Raw genomic sequence first — 19,325 nt, 5'->3', positions numbered from 1 at the left:
GACAATATAAAGACTATTGAAAAATACATATAAATGGTGATAAAACTGATCTGTGACCTGAAGGTTGCGCTATATAAAAAATTTCCTGTTTTTGATTTACTTGTTTGGTGTAGGTCACCTTGGTAATGTTTAGCTGCACCCGCGGTTGAAGCGCAGATTTTTATCTATCTTGTATCACTGCTCTGAGCTAGAGATTTGAAATAAAGGCAATAGAAAAAAAAATTCTATCTAACATTGGTTTAGGTAACATTTTTATCCAGCCAGCTCACAAAGGTGCCACAACTGAGCCGATCATTATAAAATAGACTTTTTTTTTTAGTAGTTTTAGCATTTACACTCGTTTACAAACACAACTCAAAATTGCGTGATTTAATCATATAGGTACCATTTTTCACCAATTTGACATTTTTAGGTGAATGCTCCTGGCCCTCCTATCAATACAACTCAAAAGACAGAAGCAAATTGTACAAATGCCCAGTACAAGAAATGTTACACAAAACACTAGAGAAAAGATAGGATAATTAATTAGGATATAGGGGAGAATTTAATAAAGGTCGATTTCAATCGATCTAAATCGATGTTTTATTTCTGAGGCTAAATCACATATTTACTAACACTTAAAAAACAAAATCAAAAACTGTCTGTTAGTAAATGTGCGATTCAGCCCCAGCAAAACAACTTCGATTGAAATCGACCTTTAGTAAATTTGCCCCTTAGCCTACAAAGACAACTAGCACAATGTCCGTGCTTCATATGGTTGATTTACTAATGACTATCTCCTGCAAGTGGCAGGCACTGGGGCAGCATGTACTGTACATAAAGTCTTTCTGTACACACGGAGGCATAGTTTTAAGATCTTTGATGTCCGCTGTAAAACAGAGATGCCCCCACCCCAAACCTTTTCCCAACCCTAAACTTTATCTGCATTACCTACTTGGAAGCTTCCAATTTATTAAGTCTCCTACACAATTAGTACTGGCCAAACAAAGAGGTAAGGAAACAGTCAGTACGGAGTCCGTGTACCATAGAGGAGGTCCCTGGGGCCTAGTAGCAGTTGTTACCGCAGCTTCCTCTACTTTTATGCTGCTACAAATATTTCTTTAGAACTCCACTAGATACATTATACAGGAAGGCGTAAAAATGGGTTTAACGTGTCTAACTGTTGCCTCTCAGCAAATAACGCAGAGGTATAGTTTCTGACAGAATGGTTATGGTTACAGCCAGGTCTTTATTTCTCTATTACTTCCTCAGTGTGCTCATATTGCAGTAATCTGAGAAGTAACTGGGGAGAGAGAGCGGCAATCAGCCAAATAACTGTATTTTACCTGAACAGCGGGGTGTTACAGCAGACACAATGATACATTCCTTCTTCTGTGTTGTTCAGGTAGATGCCACTGAAAGGCTAAGGAAACAGATTGGCTATTAATTCAACCTGACTCAAATGCACAATATGGGGGAGATGTATCTAGCCTTAAAGAGATATAAAGTGGAGAGAGATAAAGGACCAACCAATCAGCTCCTGTCATTTTTCAAACACAGGGCCTGATTCAGAAACGGACGCTCTGAAAGAGTGCTCGCTCTGAATCATGGCGTTTTTTTTTTTTTATGTGCGGCCTCCTACAACTATTGCGAGCGGCCAGGATGATGGTCGTGATGGTCGTGCGCAGAGCCCACCATCGACCCACTTGCGAGCGCTCAAGCGCTTGCGAGCGGGTCTGAATCAGGCCACAGGCCCAGATTTATCAAGGAGTGTCATTCTTGTTATCAGTCAGCTCCTAACTGTCATGTGTTTTAAAAATGACAGTTAGGAGCTGATTGGTTGGAGCACCATTTAAGATTAGTGCCAAGTGATAACAAGAATATCACTTGTTGATAAATCTGGGTCTGTGTTAGAAAAATTATTGTTCGGAGGTGTTTGGTGTTAGTAGCTGTGGTGGGCAGTGAGGCATCCAGCTGGTTGCTAGGAGATCTGAACACCAGTGTCAGCGGGATTGGTATGAAATACCGCCGGCCGCCCGTCAGCGGCAAACCGACAGGAGCAGAGTGCGACGCAGCGGAAGCCCGACAGCGCTGGAAATCCCGATCGTGGATATGTAAGTATTTACTAACCTAACCCCCCTAACCCTCCTTAGGGGTGCCTAACCCTAACTTCCCCCCCATGTGCCTAACCCTAATCCCCCCTCTAAGTGCCTAACCCTAACCACACCCTTCCCCGCTGCCTAAACCTAAGTCCCCCGGGGGGTGCCTAACCCTAAGTCCCCCCCGGGGGTGCCTAACCCTCCCTCCCCCTAGCCTAACCCTAACCCTCCCGGGGGGGTGCCTAACCCTAAGTCCCCCCCGGGAGCCCTAAACCTAACCCTCCCCCCCCGCGGCTGTCCGCTCGCGACGCCAGGCATCACTACGATCGTGATGCCGGGCGCCGGTCTCCCGGCGTCAGGGAAATGCGGGCGTCTACATCTAGACGCCCGGCATTTCCCCCTTGCCGGGATAAGACAGTCGGGAAGCCGGCTGCAGGTATTTAGGCAGTCGGCTTCCCGATTGCCTCCCGTGTCAGCAGCTGCTTTGAATGCTGGTCCTGGTCATTGTTAGGAGACTGGGACGTGTGTGAAACTGAACAAAGGCTGCACAGGAATACATGCAGCTGGTGTCAATTAGCTGGGACACTCACCTAGCCGCTCACCTGTAGCATATTTCACTTGCAGTGGAATTGTCTTGGTTGATGCTTTGTGATTGGTCTGTGTGTGTAGTAAAAGGCTGACAGGCTTCTACTTCCTTGTCAGTCATAGCTTCATGCCTGCTGATCTTGAAGCCTGGTGAAGCTCTGTATTGCTGGTATCCTGATTCATTTGTGCACGTCCAGTCTGGTCTATGGTCTCCTATCATTTGCATCACTGTGTTGTTTAGTATTGCTTTACTTATCTTTGAAAAGTGCTGTCTGCAATTACCAATATCAAGCTACTTGTTTAAACTATACAGCTTCAGTTCTCATTATTGGGAAAAGTGCTATTTGCCTGCAGTTACCATTGCCAAGCTATCTTTTGTAATACAGCTTCAGTTGCTATTATTAAAACCACGTATCAAACCATACAGCTTCAGTATACTCACATATTGTATCCAGTTACTCCAGCTTTAACCCTGAGGTTACATGTTAATTGGTGAAGTCCTGGCGGCATCTTAGTAACATTGAGAGCATCTCTCACTATGAGGAAAATTGCGGCTGTTATAGGCAAAGACTTCTGTAGCGTGGTTCTAGGGGTTTCGTGCCATTATTCACATGAATCATAACAATTGGTTGGTGCTTTATCTCTCTCCACTTTATCTCTCTCCAGGGGGTATATTTACTAAAGTGCGAGTTTATAGAAGTAAAGATTTTGCCCATAGCAAACAAGCAGATTATCTTTTAGAAGGTGCTAAATAAATGTTGTTAAGTAGAATCTGACTAGTTGCTATGGGCAACATCTCCACTTCAAAAAAACCTGCACTTTAGTAAATATACCCCCAAAGCTTGATACATATGGCCCTATGGGGCCTATTCATCAACACTAAAATAAAGTTTTTAAGGACATTTTCCTTAAATAATGTTATTTTGGTATTCATGAACAGACTTAACACAGGAGATATCACAGATATCTCCTTGTTAAGTTCCCCTGCGTTAATTTCCACACTCCCCATACATTAGTATGGGGATGTGGAAATTATGGTATTCATCAAATTCTGAAAATTATCAATTTTCGGAATTTGATGCAGTTACTTTTCGCCACTGTGAGGTGGCGAATAGCAGAATCCACTTACCTGTATCAGCGTGTGCAGGTCCCCCGACGAGTCCCTCCGGCGCTCTGCTGCGTCCTCAGGCTCCGGAGGCTGGTCGGACATGTGTGCTCCCCAGCAGAGCACAAGAAAGTTTAGAAAAAGAAAAAAAAAAAAATTTTTTTTTCTAATCTGTCATGTGGTCTGCTGGGAAACCACATGACAGACCAGCAGGACGGAGCCGGAGGCTGCTGCGCGGACAGGTAAGTCGGGGGGGGGGGAAGGTGAGTGGGGGGAGGTCGGGGGGGGGGGGTACGAAACTTAACGCATCTGTAGGCAGTGCTGCGCATGCGCTGGTTTTACAGATGTAACAGCGCATGCGCAGCACTGTTTCCAGATGCGATAAGGTAGTGTAGGCAGGGAAAAGCATCTATTTCCCGAAAAGCTGTCATCGCAAAAATGACAGCTTTTCGGAATAGATACTTATGGAGAGGTGGAATGATGAATTCCACCTATAATTAGCTAGAACTCCATGAGAGTTCTAAATCTAATTATCTCCATTGAATTTTTACGTTTAATGAATAGGCCCCTTAGTCTTTTAAGAACAGTCTACTAAGATTTCTAAACAGTTACATTTTAAACAGTAAAATTGACCATAGATCCAATTTACCAACCAGCATGAGGACCAATGGATGAGATCTGCTCATTGTTTATATACAAGGAAGTTGTCTTTATCTCAGGCCACTTACCAGCTCTGTGCCCTTTTCCCTGGTTACGTAGTACTGCTCCGGGGTGAGTTTTTCTTGCCAGTCAGTAGAGACAACAGTTTCATCATATCTTGTAAGTGATCCTCTGCCTTAAAAAGAAATGGTTACATAATTTGTCATTGGAATATTGACATGTACACTGTGGGCCTAAATCAAGAGATCTACACATTTTGAAACCCAACTGTAAGTGTCAAAATTCTGTCTTACAAGTTGTTGTTTTATATATTGTGAGTCAGACATATCTTGAATTAAGTGCATCTGAAAACATAGCAGTATTTCTACGTCATGTGCACAGATGTCTCTGACTACGACCAACAACAGAGTAGAGATGCAGCTTGACAGCGTTAGTTAGAGATGGGAAAGTTGCATTAAGTCTTTTATATTGTGTATAAATAAGGTAAAGTGTTGTATGAACAAAATATTTTCCATATATAGGGGTCTATTCACTAAGCCTTGGAGAGAGATAAAGTAGCGAGAAATAAAGTACCAGCCAATGAGCTCCTAACTGTCACGTTACAGGCTATGTTTGAAAAATGTCAGGAGCTGATTGGTTGGTACTTTATCTCTCTCCACTTTATCTTGCTCCAAGGCTTAGTGAATAGACCCCATAATGTATTGAGATATATTGTATATTCATCCCCCAAATGTTGTTTACAGCTAAGAAAAATGACTGATGCACACACGGGGAGATCTGTAATGCATGCATCTGTCTTTAATTAAATAAACATAGATGCAGGGATGGTTCAGTGAGAAATGTTTTTTTTAAAAAGTGTTTAAAAATAAAAAAAAACGGCGTGCTCCCCCAAAGAGCAACCAGCCCCGGGCTTTAGTGACCAAGTGCTGGTTGGGCAACATACGGGGGACAAACGATGTAGGGGTCCCCCGTATGTAAGCACAACCAGCACCGGGCTAGTCATAACCATGTATAGGGTCCCCCTGTAATTTCCAGAACCAGCCTCCCCCGCATGCTGGTACTTGGAGAACCACAAGTAAAATCCGGGGCTGGTTGCTCCTTGGGGGGGGCACACAGTTTTAAAAAAAACATTTAATTTTTTTTCACAGATGCACGGATTGTTCCCACTGAACCATCCCTGCATCTGTGTTTATTTTATTAAAGACAGATGCATGCATCACGGATCTCCCTGTGCATGCATCAGTCTTTCTTAATTTTTCTCCAAATGACGCCGCTCGAACGTCGGACGCACGATGCATCATATCGTGATCGTATGTACAGCGTGTGTCAATCGTGTGGCTGGGACTGCCAGGGAGTTCAAGGGAAAACGTAAGTAGAATCTTAGCTTATGCTGGTCGCACTAGTGTATGGCCAGCATTACACCTAGCACCATACCTGTTTAATTGTTTGTTTGGTTTTTCATACCAGCTCAGATACTGGGGAATAGAGACATTCAGCTATTCATAGGAAAATAATTTGTTCATTCTGTTACTATTGTTATCTAGTATGTGTACAGCACTGCATGGTGCTATACAAACAGAGAACTTTATTCAGATACATTAGTCCACATCCCAAATGAGCTTACAATAAATTCCCCACTACAGCAACACAAACACTCCAACACTCCGTTCATGCCCCCAAAGGAATATACAATCTAATTCCCTACTGCAGCCACACGAACACCATGGCCAACTTAACAGTAGTCTTTGGACTGTAAGAGGAAAACCCATCAAAACAGAGAACATAAATACTCAATACAGATAGCAATCTAGTTAGAATTAAACATTTGGGTAGGTGCTGAATGTGTGCAGTGCTAACCACTGTGCCACCATGCTTAGCATCAAGGTAAAATAGCATAATCAAGGACAAATAAATTCCAGAGAGAAACCAAGATCAGTTTGCAATTATTTCTTTATTTTTTAAAATTCTTAATTTAGAAAGCGCACAAAAAAAATATGAAAAACATGAACAGAATAAGCCTTACAAATGAGCTATTTTTTTAAATAAAGTTATTGACAATAAACCAAAACATATAAGTGGATTGGTACAAGGGAAGGCGGGGGGGGGAGGAGAGAGGTGGGAAACAGGACTACCAAGAGAAATAAAGTAAATATTGACCAGAGGGCCTGATTCAGAGCCGGACGCTATTTGCGGACGCTCGTTCAGAAAAAGGGGTTGGCTATTTAAATTGAGCGCTCGCTATTTGCGGTCTGTTGACGCCTCTATGTCTGAACGAGCGTCCGACACATGCGCTCGCTATTTTGTAAAGACGCCCCTTGGCCGCTCGCATCATACGTCATCTCCGCTATTTATTTGATTAATCGAGTACATCGAAAGGCGTATGAACTGCTCGCTATTCTTGTGGTAGCATTTTCCTACCGCAATCATGCGAGCAGTTCAGGCTAAAAGACAACCAAGTGACGTGGTCGATGACGCTGCTTTGTTAATTATGCACACCCTTAAAACGCCCGTTTTGACTGTGTGGCACGCCTGCGTTCGGATCTCCACTCCCCGTTTTCAAGCACCTTCCCCTGTTACCACCCACAAACGCCTCATCCTGTCACTCAAATTAGCAGGCACTCGCTATTTTGCGAGCACATGATTTCCGACCGCACTGACTGGTTGGCGCATGCGCATTACAACCCATACGCATGCGCAGATGTGCGATCATCGCTCGGAGCGAACGAGCGGCCGCTTACGAGCGCCTCTGAATCAGGCCCAGAAAGCATTAGAAGAAAGTGCCGCTTGAAGAACAAGAAAAGTATTCAGCTAGTTAGAGGAGTTTGTCATTAGAGGTCAGAGCAGAGGGAGCAGAGCCATCCAATGCGCAAGAGTCATATATGGGTAGCAGGTGTGGAGATCAAAGGTTAATGTGTATAACAGGGAGCAAAATTATTAATTTATTGAAACTTTTTATTTGGTAAAAGTATTCTCCCTGGGGTATTCTGGGCAGCAGCGAAAGTCATTACAAAAAAAAAATGTATTTCACCAACAATTCATTTTATGCTGAAAATTCTGTTAGTCTTCCCCAGATTTGGTTAACAGCAAATCTACAAATACCAAGGCAATACTTGATAAATAGGCTTCCCCATATTTATAGACAGCAGGGATATGGCCAGCGATAATCACCTACATACAGTACAAAGGGCTCCATTTAAGAACAAGACATAACCCCTTTACTACTCGCTAAAGGGGTTATGTCCTCCTTTCTGTATTTAACAAACACAGTCACTGTAGCGCTTACACCATGTGTAGATGGTGTCAGGGCCCTAATTATGGTGGTGCGACATGTGCCACGGCACAGGGCGCCGCAGGACGGTAGCATATTAAACTATTGGTCACATCATACTGTGGAGCTATAGTACTGTATTAAATGTGCAGCGGTTAGGTGCTTAGGTGCAGCTGCTGATCAGAAAAATGTGATGACAGCTGTGATAATGTACAACACCCGCTCTGTCCTATATTAGTCACAGAGATAGGAATTTCCCATAAGCATTTACTAAAGTTAGCCATTTCCCTAAGACTTACTTTTTCTAGGACGCTGCCCATTGCTACCCCCTCCCCGCCCCAAAACGGCCGCAGCATGTCAACCAGTTGCGGTGTAGGGGACACTGCAACTGTCGTCGCAGATGCCATTCGATACATGCGCAGTACAGAACCTTCGCATGTGCTGATCGCCCATCATCGAGTCTCTGAATCAGGTCCCATAAACGAATTTGCAATTACTTAAAAAGTGATAGTTTATAATAAGGGCCTTTTGGTGTGGTAACCTGAGGGCATAGGCTGAGATAGGACCCAGTACCAGAGGTACACGTATGACACTGAAAAGATAGAACATGATTTGGCAAGAGAAATTTGCTGCATATTCCAACACAGTTTCGTAGATACTGCTGTATATTGCTTCATTTATTAGACTGTTGTTCATATTTAAGTACTTACAATGTGTGCTCATGAATGAAAAATATCAGTATTTCGTTATGAATATTATATGGGCTGGTAAAAAAAAACGTAAAGATGGAGGCCTGGCGTTTCTTGATATCTTCGATTTTTCCGGCACAGTACATTAACGTTACATCTCAGACTGGCCTCTAGCAAGATCTACCTACACTAATCTACCTATTGAACAATACATGATGTCTCCAAGCAACTCCTTCCTTCCCATCTTATGTCCAAAGTATTGTTTCCAGACACCTATATACCATGGTGGGCCATTAATAAATCTTTACATACTGTAGTAACCCTTTATCCTGTAAGCGGGACATAGTCATTATCCTGGCAAAGGAGATGCCGTCGCTTAGAATACAGGTGCCGGAACCCCGACACCTGTCAGAATTCCAGCGCCGGCATCCCGAAGGTAAGTAGCAGCGGTACCAGGAGGATGCACTAGGAGGGAGGTTAGGGTTAGGCACTGGGGGGGGGAAGGGTTATGTTTAGGCTGCAGGGAAGGGGGGGGTTAGGTTTCGGTATCGGTATCCTAAACCTGTCGGGAGGCCAGCGTCAAGATTTTGACTTCGGGGATCCCGAACGCCGGCATCCTGTACCCAACCCCCTCTAAGCATGTTAAGATTTGTGAAAAACCTTAATTCAGTCGTCCTTATATATCATCCATTTATCATTTGGAGGGGTGGGGGTATCATAGCAGTTAGAGATATTTTAGCCCCTGGGGGAGAGACGTTATCCTTTCAGTACCTTGTTAATAATTATGGTTTAAGCCACAGCTACTTTTATATGTTCTTACAACTTCAAAACTATGGCCCTCATTCAGAGCCGCTCGTTAGCGGCAGTACGCTCGTTCCGAGCGTTGTTTGCACATCTGCGCATGCGTACGGTTTTTAGTACGCATGCGCGAACCAGTCAGTGCGGCCGAAAATCGTTGGTACGCAATATAGCGAGGGCCTGCTATTTTGAGTGACAGAATGAGGCGTATGTGGGTGGTAACAGGGGAAGGAGCTTGAAAATGGGGAGTGGAGATCCGAACGCAGGCGTGCTTAAAGGTCAAAACGGGCGTTTTATGGGTGTGTATATTTAAAACAGCAGCGTCATTGACCACGTCACTGGGTTATTTAGAGCCAGAACTGCTCGCAAATTTGTGGTAGCAAACACCAACCACAAGAATAGCGAGCAGTTCATACGCTGGTCGATGTACTCGATTAATCTAATAAATAGCGGACATGACGTATGGTGCGAGCGGCCAGGGGGCGTTTTTAACAAATAAACGAGCGTATGTTTTGCACGCTCGTTCAGACTTAGAGGTGTGAACAGACTGCAATGTGCGTACGGATCATTTGAATAGCCACCCCTTGTTTTTAAACGAACGACCACAAATAGCGAACGGCTCTGAATCAGGCCCTATGTCCAATCACTTCTATCGGTTTATAACCCCCCAGAGAATGCTGGTACCTTAATGTTATTACTGTCATTAGTGTAATCTCTTCCATATAAAACAAAAAACGTATATATCGGGACCTATTGTACTCAGACCTTGGTAAAATTTGGAAATGAGTGGTGGGCAGATTGCCCTCTTACTACTCAGTGCTCAGACTGTCTTTGTAACTTAGAACACACTCTCCGATATCTACACTCTGCACAGCTGCAAGAGATGGCATCTGAACCGTTCATAGGGCATATATTGCACAAGGACAGGACAGACACATGCTACAGAGGAATCAGGCTGTTGCCCTAAGTCAGAGGTTCCCAAACGCGGTTCTCAAGGCTCCCCAACGGTTCAGGTTTTAGAGATATCCATGGCTGAGCAGAGGTGGTTAAATAAAATTGACTGAGGTACTAATTAAGCCACCTGTGCTTAACCATGGATATCTCAAAAACCTGAACCGTTGGGGAGCCTTGAGGACCGCGTTTGGGAACCTCTGCCCTAAGTCCATCAACAAAGCATTTTATCCCCCTATTAACTATTATAGTAACGTTAACTAAACATATTCTTTCAAAATGGACAGAATGCTCTTCCCCCTTCCATGAGCAGGTCATGACTTCTTATTTGCAAACACTGTATTCAGAGAGACAGTCTGTTATGCCTGATCATGAATTGGAAGTTTTGCATTCTTTACAAAACATGGTCTATATATATATATATATATATATATAGCCTACCACCCGGCACTTCCCCCCGCATTCCCGGTCACCCTCAATGTATCCTTGTTGCCACGGATACAGGGCCGGTTCTACCCATACGCATGGTACGCAGCTGAGTAGGGCGCCACATAGTGGAGGGCGCCTCAGCTGCGACCATGCGGGCCGCGGGCAGACTGTGTCTCTGTGACACAGCTGCACCGCGCGTGTAGTGTAGTGCTGACAGGACGGAGTTTGGTCAGCACTACATACACAGTGACAAACACACAGCCGTCAGCACCGGCAGCTGTGTGTTTGTTCTAATTAGCAGCCAATGAGAGTCTGTCAGACTCTCATTAGCTGCTGCGCCCACTGCAGGAGCCGCACCATCTTCCGGCTCCGGCAGTGGGTAATGGGAGAGGCGTCATGACGTCTCTCCCATAATGCAGAGCGGCCTGGCCCGGGAGGACAGACTGAGGAGCGGGTGGCGGGAGCGGGGATTCAGGTAAGTGTTTTTTTTTATTACATGTGCCTACTTGGGGGGCACTACTACCAGGGGCACTACAAGGGGGTGGCTACTACCAGGGGCACTACAAGGGGATGGCTACTACCAGGGGCACTAGGGGGTGGCTACTACTGGGGGTACTGCATAGGGGGGGAACCTCCACTGGGGGCACAACAAGGGGGGGGACTACTACAAGGGGGGACTACTACCAGGGGCACTACAAGGGGATGGCTACTACCAGGGGCACTACAAGGGGATGGCTACTACCAGGGGCACTACAAGGGGGTGGCTACTACTGGGGACACTGCATAGGGGGGAACCTCCACTGGGGGCACAACAAGGCGGGGGACTACTACAAGGGGGGACTACTACCAGGGGCACTACAAGGGGATGGCTACTACCAGGGGCACTACAAGGGGGTGGCTACTACTGGGGGCACTGCATGGGGGGAACCTCCACTGGGGGCACAACAAGGGGGGGGGAGACTACTACCAGGGGCACTACAAGGTGGTGGCTATGACTGGGGGCACTGCAAAGGGGGGAGGAATCTCCACTGGGGGCACAACAATGGTTGGGGGACTACTACTAGGGGCACTACAAGGGGGTGGCTACTACTGGGGGCACTGCATAGGGGGGAACCTCCACTGGGGGCACAACAAGGCGGGGGACTACTACAAGGGGGGACTACTACCAGGGGCACTACAAGGGGATGGCTACTACCAGGGGCACTACTGGGGGGTGGCTAGTACTGGGGGCACTGCATGGGGGGGAGGCACAACAAGGGGGGGGGAGACTACTACCAGGGGCACTACAAGGTGGTGGCTATGACTGGGGGCACTGCAAAGGGGGGAGGAACCTCCACTGGGGGCACAACAAGGAGTGGGGGACTACTACAAGGGGGACTACAAGGGGGTGGCTACTACTGGGGGCACTGCATGGGGGGGACCTCCACTGGGGGCACAACAAGGGGGGGGACTACTACCAGGGGCACTACAAGGTGGTGGCTATGACTGGGGGCACTGCATAGGGGGGAGGAACCTCCACTGGGGGCACAAGAAGGGGTGGGGGACTACTACAAGGGGGACTACTACTAGGGGCACTACAAGGGGGTGGCTACTACTAGGGGCACTGCATATGGGAGGGAACCTCCACTGAGGGACTACTACAAGGGGGAACTACTACTAGGGGCACTACAAGGGGGGGGGACTACGACTGGGGGTACTACAAGGGGGGGGACTACCACTGGGGGCACTGCATCGGGGGACCACTACTGGGGGCACTATATAAAGGACAATACTGGGGGTACTGCATAGGGTTGGAACTACAACTGGGGCCACTGTTTAAAGGGCACTGTATAAGGGGTACCACTATTGGGAGCACTACATGGGGGGGACTACTATTGGGGGCACTGCATAGAGGGGAGTACTGCTGGGGGCACTATATAAGGGGCTTACTACTGGGGGCACTGCACAGGGGGGACCACTACTGGGGGCACTATATAAGGGGCACTGCATAGGGGGGACCACTACTGGGGGCACTGCATAGGGGGACTACTACTGGGGGCACTGCACAGGGGGGACCACTACTGGGGGCACTGTAAAAGGGGCACTGCATTGGGGGGACCACTACTGGGGGCACTGCATAGGGGGACTACTACTGGGGGCACAAGGGGCACTGCACAGGGGGGTCCACTACTGGGAGCACTATATAAAAGGCACTGCATAGGGGGTACCACTATTGGGGGCACTGCATAGGGGACTACTACTGGGGGCACTGCATAGGGGGGACCACTACTGGGGGCACTGCATAGGGGGACTACTACTGGGGGAACAAGGTGCACTGCACGGGGGGGTCCACTACTGCGGGCACTGTAAAAAGGGGCACTGCACAGGGGGGACCACTACTGGGAGCACTATATAAGGGGCACTGCATAGGGGGTACCACTACTGGGGGCACTGCATAGGGGGACTACTACTGGGAGCACAAGGGGCACTGCACAGGGGGGACCACTACTGGGGGCACTGTAAAAGGGGCACTGCATAGGGGGGGAGCCAAAAAGTATACTCGCTTACCAAAAAATTTGGGCTAGGGCCGGCCCTGCGCCGACGTCACGTTCTTCACATTGGAGGCTCCGTGTCCGCCGGCAATAAAATATGAGATATGGTAAGAACTTACCCTTGTTATCTCTATTTCAACGAAGTCCATAGGGTTCCACAGGATACCTTGGGGTATAGGTGATGACATCAGGCATCGGGCACCATAGAGTTAAGTTTTTAGTCCTCCCAAGATGCACTAGGGTCCCCCTCCTATACCCCGCCCCCGAGCCAAGGCATCTCAGTTAGTTACCAAGCCATAGGCCGGAGGAGGAGAAGGAAGAGAGAGAAAAAAGATCTGGACACACACAAGAATCACATTCTCATCAGAAGGAGACGGAAAAACCGGTGACCAGAGTAAAGCCCATCTGCAGCACAGGTGCGACAGGGCGGGAGCCCTGTGGAACCCTATGGACTTCGTAGAAATAGAGATAACAAGGGTAAGTTCTTACCATATCTCATATTTTCTACTTCAGGATCCATAGGGTATCCACAGGATACCTTGGGGATGTCCCAAAGCAGTATCCTTTAAGGGTGGGGACGCTCCTGTGCTGAAAGGAGAATCTGCCGCCCGAAGGAAGCATCCTGAGAGGCGAAGGTGTCAAACCTGTAATACCTCACGAAGGTATGGACAGAGGACCACGTAGCAGCCTTGCAGATCTGGACTGCCGAGGCACCACGTCGAGCTGCCCACGAAGGACCCACAGACTTAGTGGAATGAGCCTTCACAGAAGGAGGAACCGGCAGGCCTACATGAAGATAAGCTTCAGAAATAGCAATACGGATCCAGGCTGCCAAAGTTTGCTTTGAAGCAGGCCAACCCTTTTTACAGAAGCCATAGAGGACAAACAAGGCGTCCGACTTCCTAAACGAAGAAGTGCGGTCAACATAAGTCCTTAAGGCCCGCACAACATCCAAAGTGGCCTCACCCACTGAAAGGCCAGGTGAGTTGAAGGCCGGAACAGCTATTTCCTCGTTAACATGAAACTCGGAAGCAACTTTGGGAAGAAATTCAGGACGAGTGCGTAGCACTGCCCTGTTCCCATGAAAAATCAAGAAAGGGGGTCTACAAGAGAGAGCCCCTAAATCAGAAACACGTCTGGCCGAAGCTATGGCCAGAAGGAAAACAGTCTTAGCTGTTAGCCATATAAGATCCACTGAGCCCAGTGGTTCAAACGGCGGTCCTTGGAGAGCCCTCAGGACCACAGTCAAGTCCCAAGGCGCCACAGGTGGAACAAAAGGCGGCTGAATACGCAGAATGCCCTGCATAAAGATGCGTACATCTGGGATTGTAGCAATCCTACAGTGAAACCAGACAGACAGGGCAAAAACCTGCACCTTCAAGAAGTAAGGCGAAGCCCCTGGTCCAGTCCCGCCTGTAGGAAGGCGAGTACCCGAGACAGACGGAACTCCCGCGTTGCATAACCTCTCGGTCGACACTACTGGAAGAACATATGCCACACGCGATGGTATATACTCGCAGAAGACGGTTTCCGAGCTCTTAGCATGATCCGCACTACAGAGCTGGAAAACCCCCTGGACCTTAACATGGCCGTCTCAACAGCCACGCCGTCAAAGACAGCCGAGTCAGGTCCGGGTGAAGACAAGGACCCTGTGACAGAAGGTCCGGTCGTAGCGGCAACCGCAGAGAACTGTCCCCGGACAGACCCTGAAGGTCTGAGAACCAGTGCCGTCTGGGCCATGCGGGAGCTATCAACAGGAGCGTCCCTCCTTCCTGTTTGAATTTCCGGATTACCCGTGGAAGAAGGGAAACCGGAGGAAAGAGATAAGGAAACCGGAACGTCTGCCGGACGGACAGAGCATCCACCAGAGACGCCTCTTCGTCTCTTGTGCGAGACCCGTACACTGGCAACTTGTTGTTGTGCCGCGACGCCATGAGGTCGATCTCTGGAAGACCCCACCTGTCCACCAGCAGTTGAAAAACGTCCGGGTGCAGGGACCACCCCCCCGGATGAACGTCCTGGCGACTGAGAAAGTCCGCCTCTCAGTTTAGCACTCCCGGGATGAAGACCGCTGATATGGCCGGAAGATTGCGCTCCGCCCATACCAGGATCCGAGACACCTCTACGAGAGCCGCCCGACTTCGGGTTCCTCCTTGCCGGTTTATGTAGGCCACGGTGGTAGCGTTGTCCGACTGGACCTGCACTGGGCGACCCTGGAGAACCCGATGTGCCTGCTGGAGAGCATTGAAAACCGCTCGGAGTTCCAAGATGTTTATTGGAAGCTCCGCTTCCGCCGGAGTCCACCTGCCCTGGAACAAGTGTGGACCCGAAACTGCTCCCCAGCCCCGAAGACTGGCGTCCATTGTCAACAGGACCCAATTCGCCACCCAGAACGGACGACCCCTGTTGAGATGGGTCGTCTGCAACCACCAGGCAAGGGACAGGCGAACCTCCGGAGTGAGCACTATCGACTGGGATTTCAGAGACTGAGGCAGTCCATTCCATTTGGACAGGATCAGGTGCTGCAGAGGTCTTGAGTGAAACTGGGCATATTCCACCATATCGAATACCGACACCATGGAGCCCAGTAACCTCATCGCCAAGTGCAGAGACACCCGGCGGCTCTGCAGACAACTGCGCACCCTCGACTGTAAGGCAGCGATCTTTTCCCCCGTCACAAAGATCTGTTGCTGTCCCGAGTCCAATAAGGCTCCGAGGTGTAGAATCCGCTGAGACGGGATCAGGGTGGACTTCTGCCAGTTTATCAACCAGCCGTGCCGTTGTAGTAGCGCAATGGTCAGGTCCAAGTGTCGGAGAAGGAGCTCCGGAGATCCTGCCACTAAGAGAAGGTCATCCAAGTACGGCAATATGCGGACCCCCTGCAGCCGCAGGGAAGCCGTCATGACCGCCATCACCTTGGTGAAAACACGTGGTGCTGTCGCCAGGCCAAAAGCGAACGCCCTGAACTGGAAGTGGTCGCTGCGGATTGCAAACCTGAGGAACTGCTGATGGCGCAAAAGAATAGGGACATGCAGGTAAGCGTCCTGTATGACCAATGACACCATGTAGTCCCCAGGTTCCAGCGCCAGAATGATGGACCGTAGGGTCTCCATCCGAAACTTCGGTACCCGCAAACATTTGTTGAGAGCTTTGAGGTTGAGAATCGGACGAAACGACCCATTGGGTTTCTGCACCAAAAAGAGATTGGAATAGAAACCCTGGCCCCTCTGGGAGAATGGAACAGGCACTATAACTCCAGCCTGGAGCATAGTGTGCAAAACCTTCCGCAGCTCCGTGGCTTTGTTCCGGTCTGATGGTAGACCCGTGGTGAAGAATCGAGCCGGGGCTCTGTGCCGGAAGGAGAGGGCATACCCGTGTGAGACCACCTCGAGAACCCAAGTGTCTGCCGTGGTGACCGACCAACACCGGGCGAACTGCAGCAGGTGGCCTCCCACTTTGGGATCCCCCAAAGGGAGGCCCGGACCGTCAGGCCGCAGGCTTGTCATCTGGCTTAGGGGCCGGACGTCTGGTACTCCAGGCTTGTTTCCGGGGCTTGGCCGATTTCTTGGGACCAGCCGGTCGGGGAAAGGACTGTGTCTTAGGCCTACCCTGGGACCTATAAGACCGAAAGGACGGAGTACCTGAACAAGAAGGATCAGCAGCCGACGGGAGACATGCCGATTTAGCTGCCGCCAGCGTGGCTACAATCTTGTCCAGGTCCGGACTGAAGAGAACTTCTCCGTTAAAAGGCAACGCCTCCAAACCCTTTTTGGAATCAGCGTCCGCCTTCCAGGATCGCAACCACAAGGTGCGACGAGCAGCCACAGCTGCCGAAGAAATTCGAGACGCCAGGGTACTAATATCCAAGGCCGCTTCGTTGATATAAGTGGCCGAATCCCGGAGATTGCCGATCAACTCCGTCTGCTCAGCCGAACAGTCGGAATCAAAGGACGCCTCCAACGCATCAGCCCAGCGCTCCATAGCTCGGGCAACCCAGCAAATGGCCATAGCCGGCCGCGCTGTCCCCACCGCAAGGGAATAGGCGGACTTCAGGCAGATCTCCACCTTGCGGTCCGTAGCATCCTTAAGGGAGGACATGGATGGCATGGGTAATGTGGCACTATGGACAAGGCGTGTCACATGAGAATCCACCTGAGGCGGGGATTCCCATTTGGCAAAATAATTGTCCGCAAACGGATACGCCACTGCTAAACGCCTTTGAGGCTGATATCGTTTGCCTGGCTGTTTCCACGCTTCCTCCAGGTGGTCAACTAATTGCCCCGAAAGAGGAAACACTGTGGTATCTCCTTTAACATCTTTGAAAAAGGCGTACTTAGACTTTGATACCGGAGGCTCCTCATCCTCAATAACTAAAGCAGTACGGACTGCACGAATAAGGCCAGGTATATACATCTTAGACTTAGCGTCCGACTCTTTAGGACGGGAAGGTTCCTGGTCAGAAAGATCCAGAATCTCCCCATCATCGGACGTCCCGTCGTCATTCTCATAAGGAGCAGACAGAGACGCCACCGGCCGTTTGTGAGGCCGCATCACAGACTCCCCTTGCAACACTTCTGACAACTGCTGTACAGAACTTGTTAACGAATTAACCCATGCAGGCTCATGAGAGACCTGAGGAGGGGAAATAGGGAGACTGTGGGGTACCATCAATTGTCTTGGGAAACCCTGCATGGGTGACAACACCACTGACTGCTGGGACAAACCCATCTGAGTGAGGGCAGGCTGTGGAGCTAACTGGCCCACGAGGGTTGTAAGCGCTTTGGCGTACCGGAGCCGTGACCGTAATCGGTCGCGTCAACGAATAACACCGTCGACATAGTCCCTCCGCACTGCCGTCCCCCTCCGCTATAGGTACCTTGCATGTAGTACATAAAAGCTGGAGAGGAAAATCACTTTCAGACATAATGGTAAGTATGTGACCCCTCTCACTGATACTCGTTAGTATAGTGTGAGACCACCCTGCAAGCACTGCACCGCAAGGGCTTTAGCAGAAAGAACAGGGACAGTTAAATGCTGACAGATAGAAAATGAAAGTACAGGCAGCAGACGCTAGCATAGGTCACATACAATGCAAAGAAATCAATTCCTGCACTATCAGCGCTGATCCTCAACTACACAGACTCAGAGCCTGGTAGGACACAGCGCTGCATACACAGACCTTATCCAACGGAGGAGAGATATGCAGGAGGACCCAGACCACGATGCCACCGTTCTTCAGCGTCCAGCAGCGCTCACCATGCTTCTTCAAAAGATGGCCACCGAGGAGCAGAGAGGAGGCCGGCCTGGGGGAGGAGCGCTGACACAGGACCAGTCAGCGTGTGCAGAGAGGGCTGTGTGCAGCGGGGGAGGCGCCGGCTGTGAGACAGGGAAGGCTCCCCTGGCATGTATTTAACCCCTGGGACGCCGCAGCGCTACCGCTCTGCCGCGGTCCTGCTGTCCCAGTGGGGTAGTGGAAGCGCAGGTTAGAACCTGGCTCTACACTGCAGCCAGTCCCCAGGGAGCCCCCTGCCTGGGGACTCTGGACCATGTAACAGCGGGGACCCACCGCAGGACCCCGCTGCTTACCTTGCTGTCACCCTTGATTCCGGCCATGATCCAGAACATCTGGGGTCACCGCTAGCTGTGACCCCAGATGCCTACCAGCATCCCCGGATCAGTACCGGCATTCTGGTACCGGCGGGGGTGTAGGGAAGACAGCATGGACGTCAGGACTGACTGTCCATGCTGTACTTCCAGATGTGCAGCCACAGCTGCTTGAAGAAAACTTCAGGGGCTCTTCTTAGTCCCCACTCCAACAGGTGCATCCGACTCCGGCCGGGCACCAAACTAAACTGAGATGCCTTGGCTCGGTGGCGTGGTATAGGAGGGGGACCCTAGTGTATCCTGGGAGGACTGAAAACTTAACTCTATGGTGCCCGATGCCTGACGTCATCACCTATACCCCAAGGTATCCTGTGGATACCCTATGGACCCTGAAGTAGAAAGACATGTTAGTGAAGGTTCCAGGTGACGGGACACGGTGCATTGGGGCAGGGGGAGGTGGCGGGCGGGGACGCGGCATTGGAGCAGGGGGAGGTGCCGGGCAGGGGACACGGCATTGGGTCACGGGAGAGTGCCGAGCAGGGGATGTGGCATTGGAACGGGGGTAGTTGTCCATCACAGTGCAGGGGCGGTGTCAGGCTGGATGGCAAAGATCCCTCCTCCTGTATA

At 49.6% G+C, this 19,325-nt stretch overlaps 1 protein-coding gene across 1 annotated transcript in view; it reads right to left on the bottom strand.

Annotated features, from left to right (window-relative positions):
* Nucleotides 1-19,325, bottom strand: part of LOC148480561 (methionine-R-sulfoxide reductase B2, mitochondrial-like) — a 38,196-nt gene that overhangs the window by 6,987 nt on the left and 11,884 nt on the right. Inside the window, exons 2-3 of the mRNA XM_088454218.1 lie at nt 4,497-4,603; nt 1,326-1,402 (exon numbers count right to left, since the gene is read on the bottom strand). Coding sequence (XP_088310344.1) covers nt 1,326-1,402; nt 4,497-4,603 — 184 coding nt within the window. The remainder of the gene's footprint in view (nt 1-1,325; nt 1,403-4,496; nt 4,604-19,325) is intronic.

The sequence above is a fragment of the Taudactylus pleione genome, unplaced genomic scaffold (assembly GCF_031769625.1).
Source record: "Taudactylus pleione unplaced genomic scaffold, aTauple2 ptg000610l, whole genome shotgun sequence".
NCBI lineage: Eukaryota > Metazoa > Chordata > Amphibia > Anura > Myobatrachidae > Taudactylus > Taudactylus pleione.
Note: the sequence above shows the minus strand (reverse complement) of the source record. Positions and strands in the feature narration are given on the sequence as shown.